At 43.1% G+C, this 21,421-nt stretch overlaps 1 protein-coding gene across 1 annotated transcript; it reads left to right on the top strand.

Moving 5' to 3' along the window:
- Nucleotides 1-295: 295 nt before the first annotated feature.
- On the top strand, nt 296-4,281 carry LOC125522586 (uncharacterized protein At1g66480-like). Its single transcript, XM_048687635.1, has 2 exons — nt 296-1,294; nt 3,693-4,281. The coding sequence occupies exons 1-2, from the start codon at nt 488-490 to the stop codon at nt 3,735-3,737; spliced, it is 852 nt and encodes a 283-aa protein (XP_048543592.1). The 5' UTR covers nt 296-487; the 3' UTR covers nt 3,738-4,281.
- The last annotated feature ends 17,140 nt before the right edge of the window (nt 4,282-21,421 follow it).

The following is a 21,421-nucleotide window of genomic DNA, read 5'->3' as shown; positions in this document are numbered from 1 at the left end:
AAAGATAGCAGTTACAAAGTTTTGCTTCGCTCGAAGTAAAGTTCTTGCTCTGATTCTGGAACTGCGAGCTTAATTGGACGGTCAAAACGTGTTTTCATCCTTCGCTCATTGTTAATTAGACATGCATGCACTAGAACCCACTTTAACCTCCTCTCTTCCATTTCCACTTTCAGAGTGCTAAGCCATAGTGGGCGGCTAGCGAAGCTTTGTAGACGCCCAAGCAAGGAAAATAATATAGTTCCAGTCCACGTCAAGCTCAACAGCACTACTCGCGTGAACTCCCCACAACCTTTGACTCCCAACTGTTCCCCTACCCTGTGTACAGTAGTACCCTTTTCTCTCGCCCGTTTTAAATCCCGGCACCCCACCAAGCACAAACGCCGCGAAGAACCCCGCGAACCGAACCCACGCCCCGCCTCACCTCACACCATCAAAGGGAAGAGGAGAGCGTAGCGTGGGAGCAAGGAGCAGCAGCAGCCGGCGGGCAATGGGCAACAGCATCGGCGGGCGGCGCAAGGGCGCCAAGGTGATGCAGCTGGACGGCACCGCGTTCCGGGTGAAGCCGCCGGCGCACGCGGGCGCCGTGCTGCGCGACCACCCGGGCTTCCAGCTGCTCGAGTCGGAGCAGGTCAAGCTGCTCGGCGTCCGCGCGCGCCCGCTCGACCACGACGCGCTGCTCCGCCCGGGCCGGCTCTACTTCCTCGTCGCGCTGCCGCGCCCCACCGTGCCCCCGCGCCGCGCCTGGTCCGGCGCGCTCCACGTCGGCGCGCGCGAGAGGCTCGAGTCGCTCATGCTCACGCGCCGCTCCACCTCCGACCTCTCCTTCCCGACCGCGCCGGCCTCCCCGATGTCCACCGCCTCCGAGGGCGGGCCCGTCCAGCTCAGGATGCGCCTGCCCAAGGCGCAGCTCGCCAAGCTCATGGGCGAGAGCCGGGACGCCGCCGAGGCGGCCGCTAAGATCATGCAGCTCTGCGCCGCCAACGGTGGGAACGGCGCATTGACGCCGGAGCGGAGCCCGCGGTTATGGCCGACGGCGGACTGGGGCACTGGAGGGCTCGCGCAGACGCCAGAGCGGAGCCCTCGGTTCGTGCCTACGCCGGACTGGGGCGCCGGCAGGTTCGCGGAGAAGCCAGAGAGGAGTCCCAGATTCGCCGTAACGCCCGAGTGGGGTGCGAGGTTCATGATGCCGACGCCGGAGAGGGGTGCAGAGACGGCGAAGACGCCGGATAGGCGGTCCGCTCTACCCCGCACGCCGGAGTATGCATCAGCGGACGTCAAGGCCAGCCGCAAGGAGGTAATGCACTGCTTCTTTCAAAGTTTTTTATTCAAAATATATTTATGTATTTATTATCTTGATAGAGCCATGCTATTAAGGTCTGCATCAAATAACTTGATTCCATTCTAAAAATAATCACTGCTATTGGTCCTTTTGCATTGCTTTTCATTCATCTGCATTTAAATAAAAAGTTCTGCGGGAAGGGAAACTAAGTTTTTTCTTTCAAGCAACGGTGGTATCTCATTGCCCGGTTGAAAAAATAATACGGAAACTTTCACCCAAAAGTATGTATTACAACTATTTATTTTGACCAACACAGTTTTTAATAAATTAACAATAAGATGTTTTTGTTGTTCTGCAAAAACATCTTATATTTTGATACAAAGAAGTATTATTTTTCGATACTCTGCTGGACATGCCTTTAGTATGCTGTATGGATCTCTGGTTTAATTCACACAGTTTGCCCAATAAAATTTCTTATGAAATTTATCTTACACTAATTCATACCATTATAATCTAATTAAAACATGGTGTGCAAAATATTTTTCTCTGTTTCACTCTGTCCATGTAGGAATATGTAAACAAGCCATGAGTTTATCTCTATGGACTGTCAAAACTGAAAAAACTACTCCCTCCGTCTCATAATATAAGAACGTTTTTGACGCTACACCAGTGCAAAAAATGTTTTTATATTATAGAACGGAGGGAGTAAGAAATATTGGTACACCATCGGATCCGTACGTGTCCAATGAGGCACCATCTGGAGCTGTTGACGGTGTGACCAGTATTTTCGGCTGATGCAGATGTGTCTTAAGTAGTATTGAGTAGAAGAGTGTTTGAGGTTTTTTCTGACACGTTACTCCCTCCGTTTCTTTTTACTTCGTATATAACATTTAGTCAAAGTCAAACTACACAAATTTTGACTAAATATATAAAAAAATATGAACATCTACAATACAAAAACTATATAGTATGAAAATACGTCTGATGGTGCATCTGATAATATTGATTTCATATTGTGAATGTTTATATTTTTATATATAAAGTTAGTACTCCCTCCGTCACGGTTTAGAAGGCGCGCTTGGAAATTCTCCGGGACCTAGGTGATTATCTATTGGTTGTGAGATGGATTAAAAAATAGCATTTACACTATGCATGCGTATAGAAATAATATATAGGAGTACTAATTAGCTACTAGACATAAATGCAATGCGCTCTAAACCTTGTCTATTGTGGAAACGCACGCAAATTTAATTGTGCCTTCTAAACTGTGACGGAGGAAGTAAAACTCAATAAAACCTGACTTTGACCAAATCTTATATGCGGATTAAAAAGAAACGAAGGGAGTACTACGTTAGTTATTTGTTGGCGATCAATTCTAGGATTTGAATGGTGGAGTGATGATACAAAATACAGTTGCTTGTCATACTCCTACTTGAATATCTGGCGGCATGAGACCATTCTCACTTTCTGGCTGCGGATGAATCACAGCAGTAGCAGTCATAGATCTACCATGGAAAATGCTTCACATGCTGAAGTTTCAGAGCAAGTTCTCTGAATCTTAAACGTTGTCAACAGATATTTTAGCAGCAATTGTGATGCTCCTTCCACATTTATAATAACTACTCTAGTGGAGCTGATCTACAGTCAGAGTTGTGGAAAGTCTATGCGTACCAAGGATGATCTTAAATTGCCGTTTCAAAACATTAGGCCTACCTGAATTTTATGGTAGCAGAAGAAACACGCTGAGGGTCACATGTCTGACCAAGTGTCTAGATCGAGAAATTTTCAGGGATCATAACGAGCCAAGTTGCTTGATCCGCTTTATGCCCATTATTAGTGTAGCTCCGGCCGATTCTTCCGGGTCACCGTCACTAATGTTGCAACTTACTTGTTTGATTTATTGTTGAGCACCTCAACGTCAAACCGGCAATCCAGACCATCAAACTAGCTTAGGCAGCAGCGGGCAGCCGTTAGATGATGATATGATACCATCTCACTGAGCTTTTTCCGGGGTGCCATCTCATTGAAGTTAACCTTATCACCATGACGATATGATAACTATCTCACCGAAGTTTTCTCTAGGGCAACTATCTAATTGAAGATTTGGAGTTAACTTTATCACCATGACAACATCAGCAATAGTTTTCAATATGTGCCAATTTTTCTCGCTCGAAGTTAAGGGATAATACATCAGCAGAGCCTTTCATCAGGATTTCTTTGATTTTTTTGTCACAAATAAGTACGCTAAATTAATATTGGCTTCGTCACGCGATCTCGGTTCCCTGCACTTTCTGTTCAAATCTTTGCCTATCATTTTCGCGTAATGCGCAAACAGATTAGCGTTTGGCTTGAAACGAATTGTCCGTCGCTTTTGCTGACATTTTCTCCTGTGATTTCGTTTGTGGTGTTTCAGAAGCGAACGCGGTTCGTGGCCTTGCCGGATGAGATCATAGCATGACTTTTTTCGTCCGCCTGAAGTGAGAGAGCTGGTTGATGGCCTCTTCAGATTCAAAGTGTGGAGAACGATAGGGTTAGTGATTTCATGGACGGTAACTCCGCCTCGTGGAACGTCCAGAGGCTGCAAGAAGAGTTTATCCCAATGGAAGTCGAGGTGATCAAGAGCCCGTCCCAATGGAGAAAAGGTGATTTTTGGGCATGCTTTTTCGACAAGAAAGGCACGTTCAGCATTCATTCAGCGTACAATATGCCCGGGAGTACCGAAACCAAGCTCGGATACTAGGAAGCAAGGGAAGAATTGGGCGAATATGTGGCAATACTTTGGAGGCAACCCGACTTATTGGGGAATTCGCTCGTGGACTGCACCATGGCGAAGTGCGTATGGGTGCTTGTAGATGAAGATTAGATCATTGATGGCGTGCGTCGCCGTGCCAGTCTATTGTACAGTAAATATATAAATACATGAAAAATATTCAATTTTGTCCAAACACAGACATCTATTTGTCGGTAATCAAGAGAACTATAAATTGGCTTTGGTATGACAATAAAAGGGTGCACACTTAGTAAATATAGCTATCGGTATCGTCCAGACTGATAATAAGCAGCAACACAAATATGAAATAAACATGTAACATTATTAGGAGGGGAGAAGAAAAGAATAATGACAACTTCGATGGCCGATGGTCATTCATGTTTAATGCTATTATAGAAAGCCTAGATCTGAGAGAGATTGACCTCATGGGTAGGCAATACACTTGGGCAAACAAGTTACAGAATCCAACATATGAGAAGTTAGACAAAGTTTTGACGAGTATCGAATGGGAACAAAAATTTCCTCTACTAACAGTGCGTGTGTTACAAAGAGGAATATCTGACAACACACCCCTTCTTGTTGATTCCGGTGATGCGGTGCATCATGGAAACAAAAATATCTTCTTGTTCGAAACTGTGTGGTTCAAGAGAGGACTTCCTTGAGCTAATTGCAAGGGAATGGGCCTTAGAGCAAGGGGGTGTGTCGAATGTCGAAAACTGGCAAATTAAGATTAGACACTTGCGACAATTTTTTACGGGTTGGGCTAAGAATAATAGTGGTATATATAAGCAGCAGAAAAAGAGGTTGCTTAACATCATTAACGATCTCGATATAAAAGCCAAGAATAACTCACTCGACATTAAATGAGCGGGTGGCTAAAAGAGAGGCTAAGGTCAGTTTGGCGAAGCTTCTCGGGAAGAAGATATCAAATGGGCGCTTAAAGCTAAAGTGTGTCGCCTGGTTCCTTGAGATAATAATACACAATTTTTCCATATGATTGTCAATGGGAAACATAGGAAAAAGAGGATCATACAACTTGAACAGCACGAAGATACAATTGTTGGCATGATAATCTTAAGATACTAACTTTCATAAAAAGTTGTTTGGGCCCGAGTAGACAATTATGTCTCACTAAACGAGAGTTTGGTTGAGGATATACCACAACTGGGCAAAGATGAGAATGAGGTTCTTACTGCCCCTTTTTTAGAGATGGAAGTGCTTGAGGTGTTGGGATATTATTAAAGGCGACTTGATGCCTATGTTTCATGATTTGTTTAATGGTCACTTATAACTTTTTAAATTGAACTTTGGAACAATTACGTTGTTACCAAAGAAGGAATAGCGGTTCACATTGAGTAGTTCAGACCTATATGTCTAATTAGTGTGAACTTCGAGATCACAAAAGTTGGTACAAACCGTCTGATACGTCTCCGTCGTATCTACTTTTCCAAACACTTTTGCCCTTGTTTTGGACTCTAACTTGTATGATTTCAATGGAACTAACCCGGACTGACGCTGTTTTCAGCAGAATTGCCATATTCTCGGAATGACCTGAAACTCCAGGAACATCTTAGAAAAAATAATAAAAAATCCTCACCAAAGATGAAGACCAGGGGGGGCGCCCCCCACTAGGGCGCGCCCCCTACCTCGTGGGCCCCCTGGATGCCCTCTGACGCCAACTCCAACTCTATATATTTGCTTTCGGAGAGAAAAAAATCAGAGAGAAGAAATTAACGCGTTTTACGATACGTCGCCAAGCCCTAAAACCTCTCAGGAGGGCTGATCTGGAGTCCGTTCGGGGCTCCGGAGAGAGGGATTTGTCGCCGTCGTTATCATCAACCATCCTCCATCACCAATTTCATGATGCTCACCGCCGTGCGTGAGTAATTCCATTATAGGCTTGCTGGACGGTGATGGGTTGGATGAGATTTATCATGTAATCAAGTTAGTTTTGTTAGGGTTTGATCCCTAGTATCCACTATGTTCTTAGATTGATGTTGCTATGAATTTGCTATGCTTAATGCTTGTCACTAAGGCCCGAGTGCCATGATTTCAGATCTGAACCTATTATGTTTTCATGAATATAAGTTCTTGATCCTATCTTGCAAGTCTATAGTCACCTACTATGTGTTATGATCCGGCAACCCCGAAGTGACAATAATCGGGACCACTCCCGGTGATGACCTTAGTTTGAGGAGTTCATGTATTCACTATGTGCTAATGCTTTGTTCCGATTCTCTATTAAAAGGAGGCCTTAATATCCCTTAGTTTCCAATAGGACCCCGCTGCTGTTGGGGAACGTAGTAATTTCAAAAAAATTCTTACGCACATGCAAGATCATGGTGATGCATAGCAACGAGAGGGGAGAGTGTTGTCCACGTACCCTCGTAGACCGAAAGCGGAAGAGTTAGTACAACGTGGTTGATGTAGTCGTACGTCTTCACGATCCGATCGATCAAGTACCGAACGCACGACACCTCCGAGTTCTGCACACGTTCAACTCGATGACGTCCCTCGAACTCCTATCCAGCCGAGTGTTGAGGGAGAGTTTCGTCAGCACGACGGCGTGGTGACCATGATGATGTTCTACCGACGCAGGGCTTCGCCTAAGCACCACTACGATATGATCGAGGTGGATTATGGTGGAGGGGGGCACCGCACACGGCAAAGAGATCAAGAGATCAATTGTTGTGTCTTTGGGGTGCCCCCTGCCCCCGTATATAAAGGAGTGGAGGAGGGGGAGGGCCGTCCCTCTCTATGGCGCGCCCTAGGGAAGTCCTGCTCCCACCAGGAGTAGGATTCCCCTTTTCCTAGTAGAACTAGGAGCCCTTCCATGTAGTAGGAGTAGGAGGGAAGGAAAGGGAAGGGAAAAGGAGAAGGAAGGAAGGGGACGCCCCCTCCCTAGTCCAATTCAGACCAGCCCATGGGGAGGGGTGTGGCCACCCTTTGAGGCCTTTCTCTCCTTTCCCGTATGGCCCATTAAGGCCCAATACGAATTCCCGTAACTCCCCGGTACTCCCGAAAATACCCGAATCACTCGGAACCTTTCCGTTGTCCGAATATAGTCGTCCAATATATCGATCTTTACGTCTCGACCATTTCGAGACTCCTCGTCATGTCCCCGATCACATCCGGGACTCTGAACTCCTTCGGTACATCAAAACATATAAACTCATAATATAACCGTCATCGAACTTTAAGCGTGCGGACCCTACGGGTTCGAGAACTATGTAGACATGACCGAGACACGTCTCCTGTCAATCACCAATAGCGGAACCTGGATGCTCATATTGGCTCCTACATATTCTACGAAGATCTTTATCGGTCAAACCGCATAACAACATACGTTGTTCCCTTTGTCATCGGTATGTTACTTGCCCGAGATTCGATCGTCGGTATCTCAATACCTAGTTCAATCTCGTTACCGGCAAGTCTCTTTACTCGTTCCATAACACATCATCCCGCAACTAACTCATTAGTTGCAATGCTTGCAAGGCTTATAGTGATGTGCATTACCGAGTGGGCCCAGAGATACCTCTCCGACAATCAGAGTGAAAAATCCTAATCTCGAAATACGCCAACCCAACAAGCATCTTCGGAGACACCTGTAGAGCACCTTTATAATCACTCAGTTCCGTTGTGACGTTTGGTAGCACACAAAGTGTTCCTCCGGTAAACGGGAGTTGCATAATCTCATAGTCATAGGAACATGTATAAGTCATGAAGAAAGCAATAGCAACAAACTAAACGATCAAGTGCTATGCTAACGAAATGGGTCAAGTCAATCACATCATTCTCTAATGATGTGATATCATTAATCAAATGACAACTCATGTCTATGGCTAACTTAACCATCTTTGATTCAACGAGCTAGTCAAGTAGAGGCATACTAGTGACATACTGTTTGTCTATGTATTCACACATGTATTATGTTTCCGGTTAATACAATTCTAGCATGAATAATAAACATTTATCATGATATAAGGAAATAAATAATAACTTTATTATTGCCTCTAGGGCATATTTCCTTCAGCTGCCACGGGAGGGTAGGACAAAAGATGTCATGCAAGTTTTTTTCCATAAGCACGTACGACTATATACGGAATACATGCCTATATTACATTGATGAATTGGAGCTAGTCCTGTGTCACCCTATGTTATGGTTGTTACATGATGAACCGCATCCGGCATAATTATCCATCACTGATCCGGTGCTTACGAGTTTTCTATATACTGGTTTACGCTTATTTACTTTCCCGCTGCTACTGTTACAATCACTACAAAATACCAAAAACATTACTTTTGCTGTCTTTACTTTTGTTGCTGCTACCACCACTATCATATTAATTTGCTACTAAACACTTTGCTGCAGATACTAAGTTTCCAGGTGTGATTGAATTGACAACCCGGTTGCTAATACTTGAGAATATTCTTTGGCTCCCCTTGTGTCGAACCAATAAATTTGGGTTGAATACTCTACCCTCGAAAGCTGTTGCGATCCCCTATACTTGTGGGTTATCACCATCTGACACACATTGCTCATTCTATGGTTTAACCGACTCAAATTGCCTTCATGCCTGGACAACACATACTTGAGGGGGTGGTCGTCCTCCATGAAACACCACATGAAATCCAGTCGAAGAAACTAGATGGAGTGGTTTTCAAAGTGGATTTTGAAAAGGCTTAATGATAAGGTGAAATGGCCATTCTTACAACAAACCTTATGTATGAAAGGGTTTGATGTGACCTGGAGGAAGCAGGTCAAATCTTTTGTATAGGAATGCGTGCTATTTGTGAGCTGCGTTAGGATTTGCTTGAAGAGGAGAGGATGATGCAGTATAGTAGAGATAAGTATTTTCCTCAGTTAAGAACCATGGCTATCAATCCAGTAGGAGAACCACACAAAACCTCGTGAACAGCACCTACACACAAAAGAATAAATACGTGCACCTGATGTTATCAAGGAGGTTGTCAATCCCTAGGCGGTTAATTGCAAGGATCAAGTATGTTAATGGTAGATAGATAAACAAAAACACAAAATAAAATAACGGTAAATAAATTGCAGCAAGGTATTTTTGGATTCTAATATATGATAAAGATAGACCCAGAGGCTATCGTTTTCACTAGAGACTTTTCTTTCGAACAAAAAGCATACGGTGGGTAAACAAATTACTATTGGGCAATTAATAGAAAAACGCATAGTTATGACAATATCCAAGACAATAATCATGTATATAGGCATCACGTCCGAGAAAAGTAGACGAACTCCTTCCTGCACCTATTACTATTACTGCACACATCGACCACTATTCAGCATGCATCTAGAGTAATAAGTTCATAAAGAATGGAGTAACGCCTTAAACAAGATGACATGATGTAGACAAAGTTAACTTAAGCAACATGAATAAACCCCATCGTTTTATCCTTAATGCCAACAATACAAATACGTGTCTTGTTCCTTTCTGTCACTAGGATATAGATCACCGCAAGATTGAACCCATTATAAAGTATCTCTCTCATTGCAAGATAAATCGATCTAGTTGGCCCAACCAAACAGATAGATCAGAGGAAAATACAAAGATATAATAATCATGCATAAAAGAGTGTAGAAAAGACTCAAATAATAATCATGCATAAAAGCTATAATAATTATTTGCTTTTCTATCAATTGTCCAACCGTAATTTGTTTACCCATCGTATGCTATTTTCAAGAGAGAAGCCTCTAGTGTAAACTATGGCCCACGGGTCTACTTTTATCATATATTAAAACAAAAAAATACCTTGCTGCGTTTTTTCTTTATTTATTTTATTTTATATATTTTTTGTTTGATCTATCTATCTATCACCATACAATTTAATCTTGCCCGTAGGGATTGACAATCCCTTGTTCGCGTTGTGTTGCAGGGATTTATTGTTTGTGTGCAGGTGCTACTAACGAGGTGTTGCTTGGTTCTCCTACTGAATTGATAACTTTCGTTCTTAACTAAGGGAAATACTTATCTCTACTGTACTGCATCATTCTCTCCTCTTCGGGAAAATCCCAACGCAGTTCACAAGTAGCAGCACCCCCCTGGCCGCGCTATGGGCCCTTGTGGCTAGCTCTTAAGTCGGTTGGAGCCCTTCTTTTGCCGCAAAAAAGCTAATTTCCAGAGAAAAATCCCTTAAAATGTTAGCCTGATCGAACTTATGGATCTCCGGCAATAAAAGAAACAGTATTTGGACAGAAAACAGGAGCAAAAAACGGAGAGACGGAGAAAAGAGATCCAATCTTAGAGAGGCTACCGCCCCTCTGAGAACCATGGTGGCCAACGACCAGAGGGTAGAACTTAGGGGAGGCCATGGATGAACAAGCCGTGGGGACCTCTCTCCCTCTCTCCCAGAGGTCAAAATGGTCAAGTAGAGGTCAAAGGGCTAGAGGTTAAAAGGCAATTGCCTTTTTTAGCAACAAAAAAATCAAACCAGTAAAAAAAGAATGAAAGAGTGGGCTTTCTAGATACAAGGCCGTAGTTAATATTTGCTTTTTTCTTTGAGAAAGCAGTGATTGTTTGATTTATCTATAAAAGAATTGTGAATATTTGCTGCAGGGTAGTTGTTCTCATGTTACGCGTCACTGGATTCCACTGCATGCATCATTGGTGTCGTAGGCCGCTCTCTTCTAGATGAGGCCTACGAAGGCGCCGGGCCCGGCCGGCCTCCCGGCCATGTTCTACCAACGCCACTGGGCGCTTGTTAAGGACGATGTGTGTGCTGCGGTTCGTGAGTTCCTCGCTGGAACTGCGGCCCCCGATGGCTTCAATGACACGATAATTGTAATGATCCCGAAAGTAAAGTCACCTGAATTATTGGCGCAGTTCTGCCCTATCAGTTTATGTAACGTACTATATAAGATTGCGGTGAAGGCACTGGCCAATCGCTTGAAGGTTGTTCTCCCTTTCATGATCTATGAGGAGTAGACTGCGTTTGTACCGGACAGACTTATAACTAATAATGTGTTGGTTGCATATCAGTGTGTCCATGCTATTCGGAAGAGGAAAAGGAGGAAACCTATCTGTGCGGTCAAGCTGGATATGATGAAGGCATATGACAGAGTTGAGTGGGATTTTCTTGAAAAGATGTTGAAGTTTGGCTTCTTTGGTCACTGGATAGAGATGGTCATGAGATGTGTGAAGTCTGCAAAATTCTCGGTGAAACTTAACGGTGGGCTCTCTGAGAGTTTTGATCCCACCAGAGGGCTTCGACAGGGGGATCCGCTTTCTCCATACCTTTTCTTGTTTTGTGTGGAGGGCTTCTCTGCATTACTGAAGGAGGCTCAGAGAGAGGGAAACATCAAGGGGGTGTCGTTTGGAGGTGGTGGCCCAACGGTTACCCACCTTCTCTTTGCTGACAATAGCGTGGTCTTTGTGGAGGTTTCAAGGGCAAATTTCGAGACCCTACGCTCCATATTGCATGACTATGAAGCAGCATCGGGCCAGAAAGTAAACCTTCATAAATCAGCGATCTTTTTTGGTAAAGACACCCCAGATGAAGACAAGAACGAGCTCAAGCATGTGCATGGAATAACGGAGGAGGCCCTGAGTGAACGATACTTAGGCCTCCCTATGGTGATGGGGAGGGCTAAGGATGGTACGTTTAAGTACGTTGATGTCTACTACACAACCTTCTTCTTGTAGACGTTGTTGGGCCTCCAAGTGCAGAGGTTTGTAGGACAGTAGCAAATTTCCCTCAAGTGGATGACCTAAGGTTTATCAATCCGTAGGAGGCGTAGGATGAAGATGGTCTCTCTCAAGCAACCCTGCAACCAAATAACAAAGAGTCTCTTGTGTCCCCAACACACCCAATACAATGGTAAATTGTATAGGTGCACTAGTTCGGCGAAGAGATGGTGAAACAAGTGGTATATGGATAATAGATAAAGGTTTTTGTAATATGAAAATATAAAAACAGCAAGGTAACTAATGATAAAAGTGAGCGTAAACGGTATTGCAATGATAGGAAACAAGGCCTAGGGTTCATACTTTCGCTAGTGTAAGTTCCCTCAACAATAATAACATAATTGGATCATATAACTATCCCTTGACATGCAACAAAGAGTCACTCCAAAGTCACTAAATAGCGGAGAACAAACGAAGAGATTATGGTAGGGTACAAAACCACCTCAAAGTTATTCTTTCTAATCAATCTGTCGGGCTATTCCTATAAGTGTCACAAACAGCCCTAGAGTTCGTACTAGAATAACACCTTAAGACACAAATCAACCAAAACCCTAATGTCACCTAGATACTCCAATGTCACCTCAAGTATCCGTGGGTATGATTATACGATATGCATCACACAATCTCAGATTCATCTATTCAACCAACACATAGAACCTCAAAGAGTGCCCCAAAGTTTCTACCGGAGAATCACGACGAAAACGTGTGCCAACTCCTATGCATAGGTCCATGGGTGGAACCCGCAAGTTGATCACCAAAACATACATCAAGTGGATCATAGAATACCCCATTGTCACCACAGGTATCCCACGCAAGACATACATCAAGTGTTCTCAAATCTTTAAAGACTCAATCCGATAAGATAACTTCAAAGGGGAAACTCAATCCATTACAAGAGAGTAGAGGGGGACAAACATCATAAGATGCAACTATAATAGCAAAGCTCGCAATACATCAAGATCGTATCACCTCAAGAACACGGGAGAGAGAGAGATCAAACACATAGCTATTGGTGCATACCCTCGGCCCCGAGGGAGAACTACTCCCTCCTCGTCATGGAGAGCACCGGGATGATGAAGATGGCCACCAAAGAAGGATTGCCGCCTCCGGCAGGGTGCCGGAACGGGTCTAGGTTGGCTTTCGGTGGCTACGGAGGCTTCTGGCGGTGGAACTCCCGATCTATTGTGCTCTCGGATGTTTTTAGGGTATATGGAGATATATAGGCGGAAGAAGTACGTCATGGGGGCCACGAGGGGCCCACGAGGGTGGAGGGCGCGCCCCCTACCTCGTGGCCTCCTTGAAGCTTCCCTTACGTGGATTCCAAATCTCCTGGGTTGCTTTCCTTCTAAAAATAAGTTCCGTGAAGTTTCAGGTCAATTGGACTCTGTTTGATTTTCCTTTTCTGCGATATTCTAAAAACAAGGTAAAAAACAGAAACTGGCACTGGGCTTTGGGTTAATAGGTTAGTCCCAAAAATGATATAAAAGTGTATAATAAAGCCCATAAACATCCAAAACAGTAGATAATATAGCATGGAGCAATCAAAAATTATATATACATTGAAGACGTATCAGCATCCCCAAGCTTAATTCCTGCTCATCCTCGAGTAGGTAAATGATAAAAACAGAATTTTTGATGCGGAGTGCTACTTGGCATAATTTCAATGTAATTCTTCTTAATTGTGGCATGAATATTCAGATCAGAAAGATTCAAGACAAAAGTTTATATTGACATAAAAATAATAATACTTCAAGCATACTAACTAAGCAATTATGTTCTCTTAAAATAACATGGCCAAAGAAAGTTCATCCCTACAAAATCATATAGTTTAGTCATGCTCCATTTTCGTCACACAAGAATGCTCTCATCATCCACAACTCCGATGACAAGCCAAGCAATTGTTTCATACTTTAGTAATCTCAAACCTATAAACTTTCACGCAGTATATGAGCGCGAGCCATGGACATAGCACTATGGGTGGAATAGAATATAATGACGGGGGTTATGTGGAGAAGACAAAAAAGGAGAAAGTCTCACATCAACGAGGCTAATCAATGGGCTATGGAGATGCCCACCGATTGATGTTAATGCAAGGAGTAGGGATTGCCATGCAACAGATGCACTAGAGCTATAAATGTATGAAAGCTCAACAAAAGAAACTAAGTGGGTTTGCATCCAACTTGCTTGCTCACGAAGACCTAGGGCACCTGAGGAGGCCCATTGTTGGAATATACAAGCCAAGTTCTATAATAAAAATTTCCACTAGTATATGAAAGTGACAAAGCAAGAGACTCTCTATCATGAAGATTATGGTGCTACTTTGAAGCACAAGTGTGGCAAAGGATAGTAGCATTGTCCCTTCTCTCTTTTTCTCTCTTTTTTATTTATTTTTTTATTTGGGCCTTTTCCCTTTTTTATGTCCTTTCTCTTTTTTGGGGCCTTCTCTTTTTTATGGCCTTTCTCCTTTTTTTATTCCTCACTTGGGACAATGCTCTAGAAAATGATGATCATCACACTTCTATTTATTTACAACTCAATGATTACAACTCGATACTAGAACAAAGTATGACTCTATATGAATGCCTCCGGTGGTGTACCGGGATTGCGATGAATCAAGAGCGACATGTATGAAAAATTATGAACGGTGGCTTTGCCACAAATACGATGTCAACTACATGATCATGCAAAGCAATATGACAATGATGATGCGTGTCATAATAAACGGAATGGTGGAAAGTTGCATGGCAATATATCTCGGAATGGCTAGGGAAATGCCATAATAGGTAGGTATGGTGGCTGTTTTGAGGAATATATAAGGAGGTTTATGTGTGAAAGAGTGTATCATATCACGGGGTTTGGATGCACCGGCGAAGTTTGCACCAACTCTCAATGTGAGAAAGGGAAATGCACGGTACCGAAGAGGCTAGCAATGATGGAAGGGTGAGAGTGCGTATAATCCATGGACTCAACATTAGTCATAAAGAACTCACATACTTATTGCAAAAATCTACAAGTCATCAAAAACCTCGGCACTACGCGCATGCTCCTAGGGGGATAGATTGATAGGAAAAGACCATCGCTCGTCCCCGACCGCCACTCATAAGGAAGACAATCAAATAACACCTCATGTTTCAAATTTGTTACACAACGTTTACCATACGTGCATGCTACGGGACTTGCAACTTCAACACAAGCATTTCTCAAATTCACAACTACTCAACTAGCACGACTTTGATATTATTACCTTCATATCTCAAAACAATCATCAAGCATCAAACTTCTCTTAGTATTCAAAACACTCATAAGAAAATTTTACTAATCTTGAATACCTAGCATATTAGGATTTTAAGCAAATTACCATGCTATTTAAGACTCTCAAAATAATCTGAGTGAAGCATGAGAGTGCATCTATTTCTTCAAAATAAAACTACCACCATGCTCTAAAAGATATAAGTGAAGCACTAGAGCAAATGACAAACTACTCCGAAAGATATAAGTGAAGATCAATGAGTAGTCGAATAATTATGCAACTATGTGAGGACTCTCTAACATTAATAATTTCAGATCTTGGTATTTTATTAAAACATCAAGCAAAACCAAAAGTAAATAAAATTACGCTCCAAGCAAAACACATATCATGTGGCGAATAAAAATATAGCTCCAAGTAAAGTTACCGATGAACGAAGACGAAAGAGGGGATGCCTTCCGGGGCATTCCCAAGCTTAGGCTCTTGGTTGTCCTTGGATATTACCTTGGGGTGCCTTGGGAATCCCCAAGCTTAGGCTCTTGCCAATCCTTATTCCATAGTCCATCGAATCCTTACCCAAAACTTGAAAACTTCACAACACAAGACTTAACAGAAAACTCGTAAGCTCCGTTAGTATAAGAAAATAAATCACTACTTCAAGGTACTGTAATGAACTCATTCTTTATTTATATTGGTGTTAAACCTACTGTGTTCCAACTTCTCTATGGCTTATAAACTATTTTACTAGCCATAGATTCATCAAAATAAGTAAACAACACATGAAAAACAGAATCTGTCAAAAACAGAACAGTCTGTAGTAATCTGGATCAAATGTATACTTCTGGAACTCATAAAATTCTAAAATAAATTTATGGACCTGAGGAATTTATCTATTAATCATATGCAAAAAGAATTAACTAAATATCACTCTCCAAATAAAAATGGCAGCAATTCTCGTGAGCGCTAAAATTTCTGTTTTTTACAGCAAGATCAACAAGACTTTCCCCAAGTCTTCCCAACGGTTCTACTTGGTACAAACACTAATTTAAAGCATAAAACCACATCTAAACAGAGGCTATATGAATTATTTATTACTAAACATGAACAAAAATCAAGGAATGAAAATAAAATTGGGTTTCCTCCCAACAAGCGCTATCGTTTAACGCCCCTAGCTAGGCATGATGATTTCAATGATGCTCACATAAAGGATAAGAATTGTAACATAAAGAGAGCATCATGAAGAATATGACTAGCACATTTAAGCCTAACCCACTTCCTATGCATAGGGATTTTGTGAGCAAACAACTTGTGGGAACAAGAATCAACTTGCATAGGAAGGTAAAACAAGCATAACTTCAAAACTTTAAGCACATAGAGAGGAAACTTGATATTATTGCAATTCCTACAACCATAAGTTCCTCCCTCATAAGAATTTTCAGTAGCATCATGAATGAATTCAAAAATATAACCATCACCTAAAGCATTCTTTTCATGATCTACAAGCATATAATTTTTATTACTCTCCACATAAGCAAATTTCTTCTCATGAATAGTAGTGGGAGCAAACTCAACAAAATAACTATCATGTGAGGCATAATCCAATTGAAAGTTAAAATCATGATGACAAGTTTCATGGATATCATTATTATTTATAGCATACAAGTCATCACAATAATCATCATAGATAGGGGGCATGTTCTCATCATAACAAATTTTCTCATCAAAACTTGGGGGACAAAAAATATAATCTTCATCAAACATAGCTTCCCCAAACTTGTGGCTTTGCATATCATTAGCATCATGGATATTCAAGGAATTCATACTAAAAACATTGCAATCATGATCATCATTCAAATATTTAGTGCCAAACATTCTAATGCATTCTTCTTCTAGCACTTGAGCACAATTATCCTTTCCATCATACTCACGAAAGATATTAAAAAGGTGAAGCGTATCAGACAAACTCAATTCCATTTTTTTATAGTTTTCTTTTATAAACTAAACTAGTGAAAAAACAAGAAACTAAAAGACTCGATTGCAAGATCTAAAGATATACCTTCAAGCGCTAACCTCCCCGGCAACGGCGCCAGAAAAGAGCTTGATGTCTACTACACAACATTCTTCTTGTAGACGTTGTTGGGCCTCCAAGTGCAGAGGTTTGTAGGACAGTAGCAAATTTCCCTCAAGTGGATGACCTAAGGTTTATCAATCTGTAGGAGGCATAGGATGAAGATGGTCTCTCTCAAGCAACCCTGCAACCAAATAACAAAGAGTCTCTTGTGTCCCCAACACACCCAATACAATGGTAAATTGTATAGGTGCACTAGTTCGGCGAAGAAATGGTGAAACAAGTGGTATATGGATAATAGATAAAGGTTTTTTTATCTGAAAATATAAAACAGCAAGGTAACTAATGATAAAAGTGAGCGTAAACGGTATTGCAATGATAGGAAACAAGGCCTAGGGTTCATACTTTCGCTAGTGTAAGTTCCCTCAACAATAATAACATAATTGGATCATATAACTATCCCTCGACATGCAACAAACAGTCACTCCAAAGTCACTAATACCGGAGAACAAACGAAGAGATTATGGTAGGGTACGAAACCACCTCAAAGTTATTCTTTCCAATCAATCCGTTGGGCTATTCCTATAAGTGTCACAAACAGCCCTAGAGTTCGTACTAGAATAACACCTTAAGACACAAATCAAACAAAACCCTAATGTCACCTAGATACTCCAATGTCACCTCAAGTATCCGTGGGTATGATTATACGATATGCATCACACAATCTCAGATTCATCTATTCAACCAACACATAGAACCTCAAAGAGTGCCCCAAAGTTTCTACCGGAGAATCACGACGAAAACGTGTGCCAACCCCTATGCATAGGTTCATGGGCGGAACCCGCAAGTTGATCACCAAAATATACATCAAGTGAATCACGTGATATCTCATTGTCACCACAGATACGCACGACAAGACATACATCAAGTGTTCTCAAATCTTTAAAGACTCAATCCGATAAGATAACTTCAAAGGGGAAACTCAATCCATTACAAGAGAGTAGAGGGGGAGAAACATCATAAGATGCAACTATAATAGCAAAGCTCGCGATACATCAAGATCGTATCACCTCAAGAGCACGAGAGAGAGAGAGAGATCAAACACATAGCTACTGGTACATACCCTCAGCCCCGAGGGAGAACTACTCCCTCCTCGTCATGGAGAGCACCGGGATGATGAAGATGGCCACCGGAGAAGGATTGCCCCCTCCGGCAGGGTGCCGGAACGGGTCTAGATTGGCTTTCGATGGCTACGGAGGCTTATGGCGGCGGAACTCCCGATCTATTGTGCTCCCTGGTGTTTTTAGGGTATATGGAGATATATAGGCAGAAGAAGTACGTCAGGGGGGCCACGAGGGACCCACGAGGGTGGAGGGCGCGCCCCCTAACTCGTGGCCTCCTCGAAGCTTCCCTTACGTGGATTCCAAGTCTCCTGGGTTGCTTTCCTTCTAAAAATAAGTTCCATGAAGTTTCATGTCAATTGGACTCCGTTTGATTTTCCTTTTCTACGATATTCTAAAACAAGGTAAAAAAACAGAAACTGGCACTGGGCTCTGGGTGTTGGGGAACGTAGTAATTTCAAAAAAATTCCTACGCACACGCAAGATCATGGTGATGCACGGCAACGAGAGGGGAGAGTGTGATCTACGTACCCTTGTAGACCGACAGCGGAAGCGTTAGCACAACGCGGTTGATGTAGTCATACGTCTTCACGGCCCGACCGATCAAGCACCGAAACTACGGAACCTCCGAGTTTTAGCACACGTTCAGCTCGATGATGATCCCCGGACTCCGATCCAGCAAAGTGTCGGGGAAGAGTTCCATCAGCACGACGGCGTGGTGACGATCTTGATGTACTATCGTCGCAGGGCTTCGCCTAAGCACCGCTACAATATTATCGAGGATTATGGTGGAAGGGGGCACCGCACATGGCTAAGAATATGATCACGTGGATCAACTTGTGTGTCTAGGGGTGCCCCCTGCCCCCGTATATAAAGGATCAAGGGGGGAGGCCGGCCGGCCCCTATGGCGCGCCAAGGAGGAGTCCTCCTCCTAGTAGGAGTAGGACACCTACTAGGAGGGGGAAAGAAGTGGGGAGGGAGAAGGAAAGGGGGGCGCCGCCCCCCCTCTCCTAGTCCAATTCGGACCAGGGGGGAGGAAGGCGCGCGGCCCACCTTTGGCTGCCCCTCTCTCTCTCCACTAAGGCCCATATGGCCCATTACTTCTCCCGGGGGGGTTCCGGTAACCCTCCGGCTCTCCGGTTTTCTCCGAAATCACCCGGAACACTTCCGGTGTCCGAATATAGCCGTCCAATATATCAATCTTTATGTCTCGACCATTTCGAGACTCCTCGTCATGTCCGTGATCACATCCGGGACTCCGAACTAACTTCGGTACATCAAAATGCATAAACTCATAATATAACTGTCATCGTAACCTTAAGCGTGCGGACCCTACGGGTTCCGAGAACAATGTAGACATGACCGAGACACGTCTCCGGTCAATAACCAATAGCGGGACCTGGATGCCCATATTGGCTCCTACATATTCTACGAAGATCTTTATCGGTCAGACCGCATAACAACATACGTTGTTCCCTTTGTCATCGGTATGTTACTTGCCCGAGATTCGATCGTCGGTATCCAATACCTAGTTCAATCTCGTTACCGGCAAGTCTCTTTACTCGTTCGTAATACATCATCCTCGCAACTAACTCATTAGTTGCCAATGCTTGCAAGGCTTGTGATGTGCATTACCGAGAGGGCCCAGAGATACCTCTCCGACAATCGGAGTGACAAATCCTAATCTCGAAATACGCCAACCCAACATGTACCTTTGGAGACACCTGTAGAGCTACCTTTATAATCACCCATTTACGTTGTGACGTTTGGTAGTACACAAAGTGTTCCTCCGGTAAACGGGAGTTGCATAATCTCATAGTCATAGGAACATGTATAAGTATGAAGAAAGCAATAGCAACATACTAAACGATCGGGTGCTAAGCTAATGGAATGGGTCATGTCAATCAGATCATTCACTAATGATGTGATCCCGTTAATCAAATAACAAAACTCTTTGTTCATGGTTAGGAAACATAACCATCTTTGATTAACGAGCTAGTCAAGTAGAGGCATACTAGTGACACTCCGTTTGTCTATGTATTCACACATGTATTATGTTTCCGGTTAATACAATTCTAGCATGAATAATAAACATTTATCATGATATAAGGAAATAAATAATAACTTTATTATTGCCTCTAGGGCATATTTCCTTCACTGGGTTAATAGGTTAGTCCCAAAAATAATATAAAAGTGTATAATAAAACCCATAAACATCCAAAACAGTAGATAATATAGCATGGAGCAATCAAAAATTATAGATACGTTGGAGACGTATCATACGTCAAGGATAGTGCTAAGGGCAAAGTATCAGGATGGAAGGGTCAAGGCTTATCAAAAATGGCAAGCGAGGTTTTAGTCAAATCCAGACTGCAATCCACACCAACTTTTACCATAACCTGTCATCTATTGCTTCAAACTTCTGGTGGGGTGAAACAGATGGTCATAAGAAGGTGCACTGGATTGGGTGGGACAAAATGTGCACGTGAAAGCATGAAGGATGGCTGGGCTTTAGGGACCCGGAAGCATTCAACCAAGCAATGTTCGCCAAAGCAGCGTGGCGCTTGCTACAAGTGCCAAACTCGCTGTGTGGACGAGTTCTAAAGGCGCGGTATTTTCCCGATGGGTCGATTCTTAATGCAATGTGCCCTGCCGGCGGATCATACACTTTCAGGAGTATCTTCCATGGCCGCGACCTCCTTGTTGACGGCTTGATCTGGCGTATTGGCGACGGTTCACGAGTATTGATCCACCATGATAATCGGCTCCCAAGGAGCGGTAGCCACAAGCCACTGGGCCAAAGCTACATCGCAGGTATCACATGTGTTGGGGATCTGCTCGAAGCCGATGGCTTCTCATGGGACAAACGGAAATTGCAGGAAATGTTCGCTCCGGATGAATCTCAAGAGATTCTTCAAATACTAGTTGGGGGACTGGCGGTGCAAGACTACCAAGCTTGGAACTACACCAACAATGGTATCTTCACGGTCCGCTGGGCATACCATCTACGCATGAGCCAGAAGAGGGTAAGATCCGGACGGCTAGAGTCTTCATCCTCGGTGGCGGATCACAAGTCTTGGCTGAGCCTTTGGGACACGATCGCGTCGGGCAAAGTTAAAATCCATATGTGGAGGTTGATTCGAAACGGGCTTGCTGTGGGAGCGGAACTATTAAGGAGGAAGATCAAGCAGGGTGTTTTTTGCACTGCGTGTGGGCGGGAAGAA

Source organism: Triticum urartu, chromosome 7 (assembly GCF_003073215.2).
Source record: "Triticum urartu cultivar G1812 chromosome 7, Tu2.1, whole genome shotgun sequence".
Classification (NCBI taxonomy): Eukaryota; Viridiplantae; Streptophyta; class Magnoliopsida; order Poales; family Poaceae; genus Triticum; species Triticum urartu.
The sequence above is the reverse complement of the archived record's forward strand: the minus strand, read 5'-3'. Positions and strand labels throughout refer to the sequence as shown.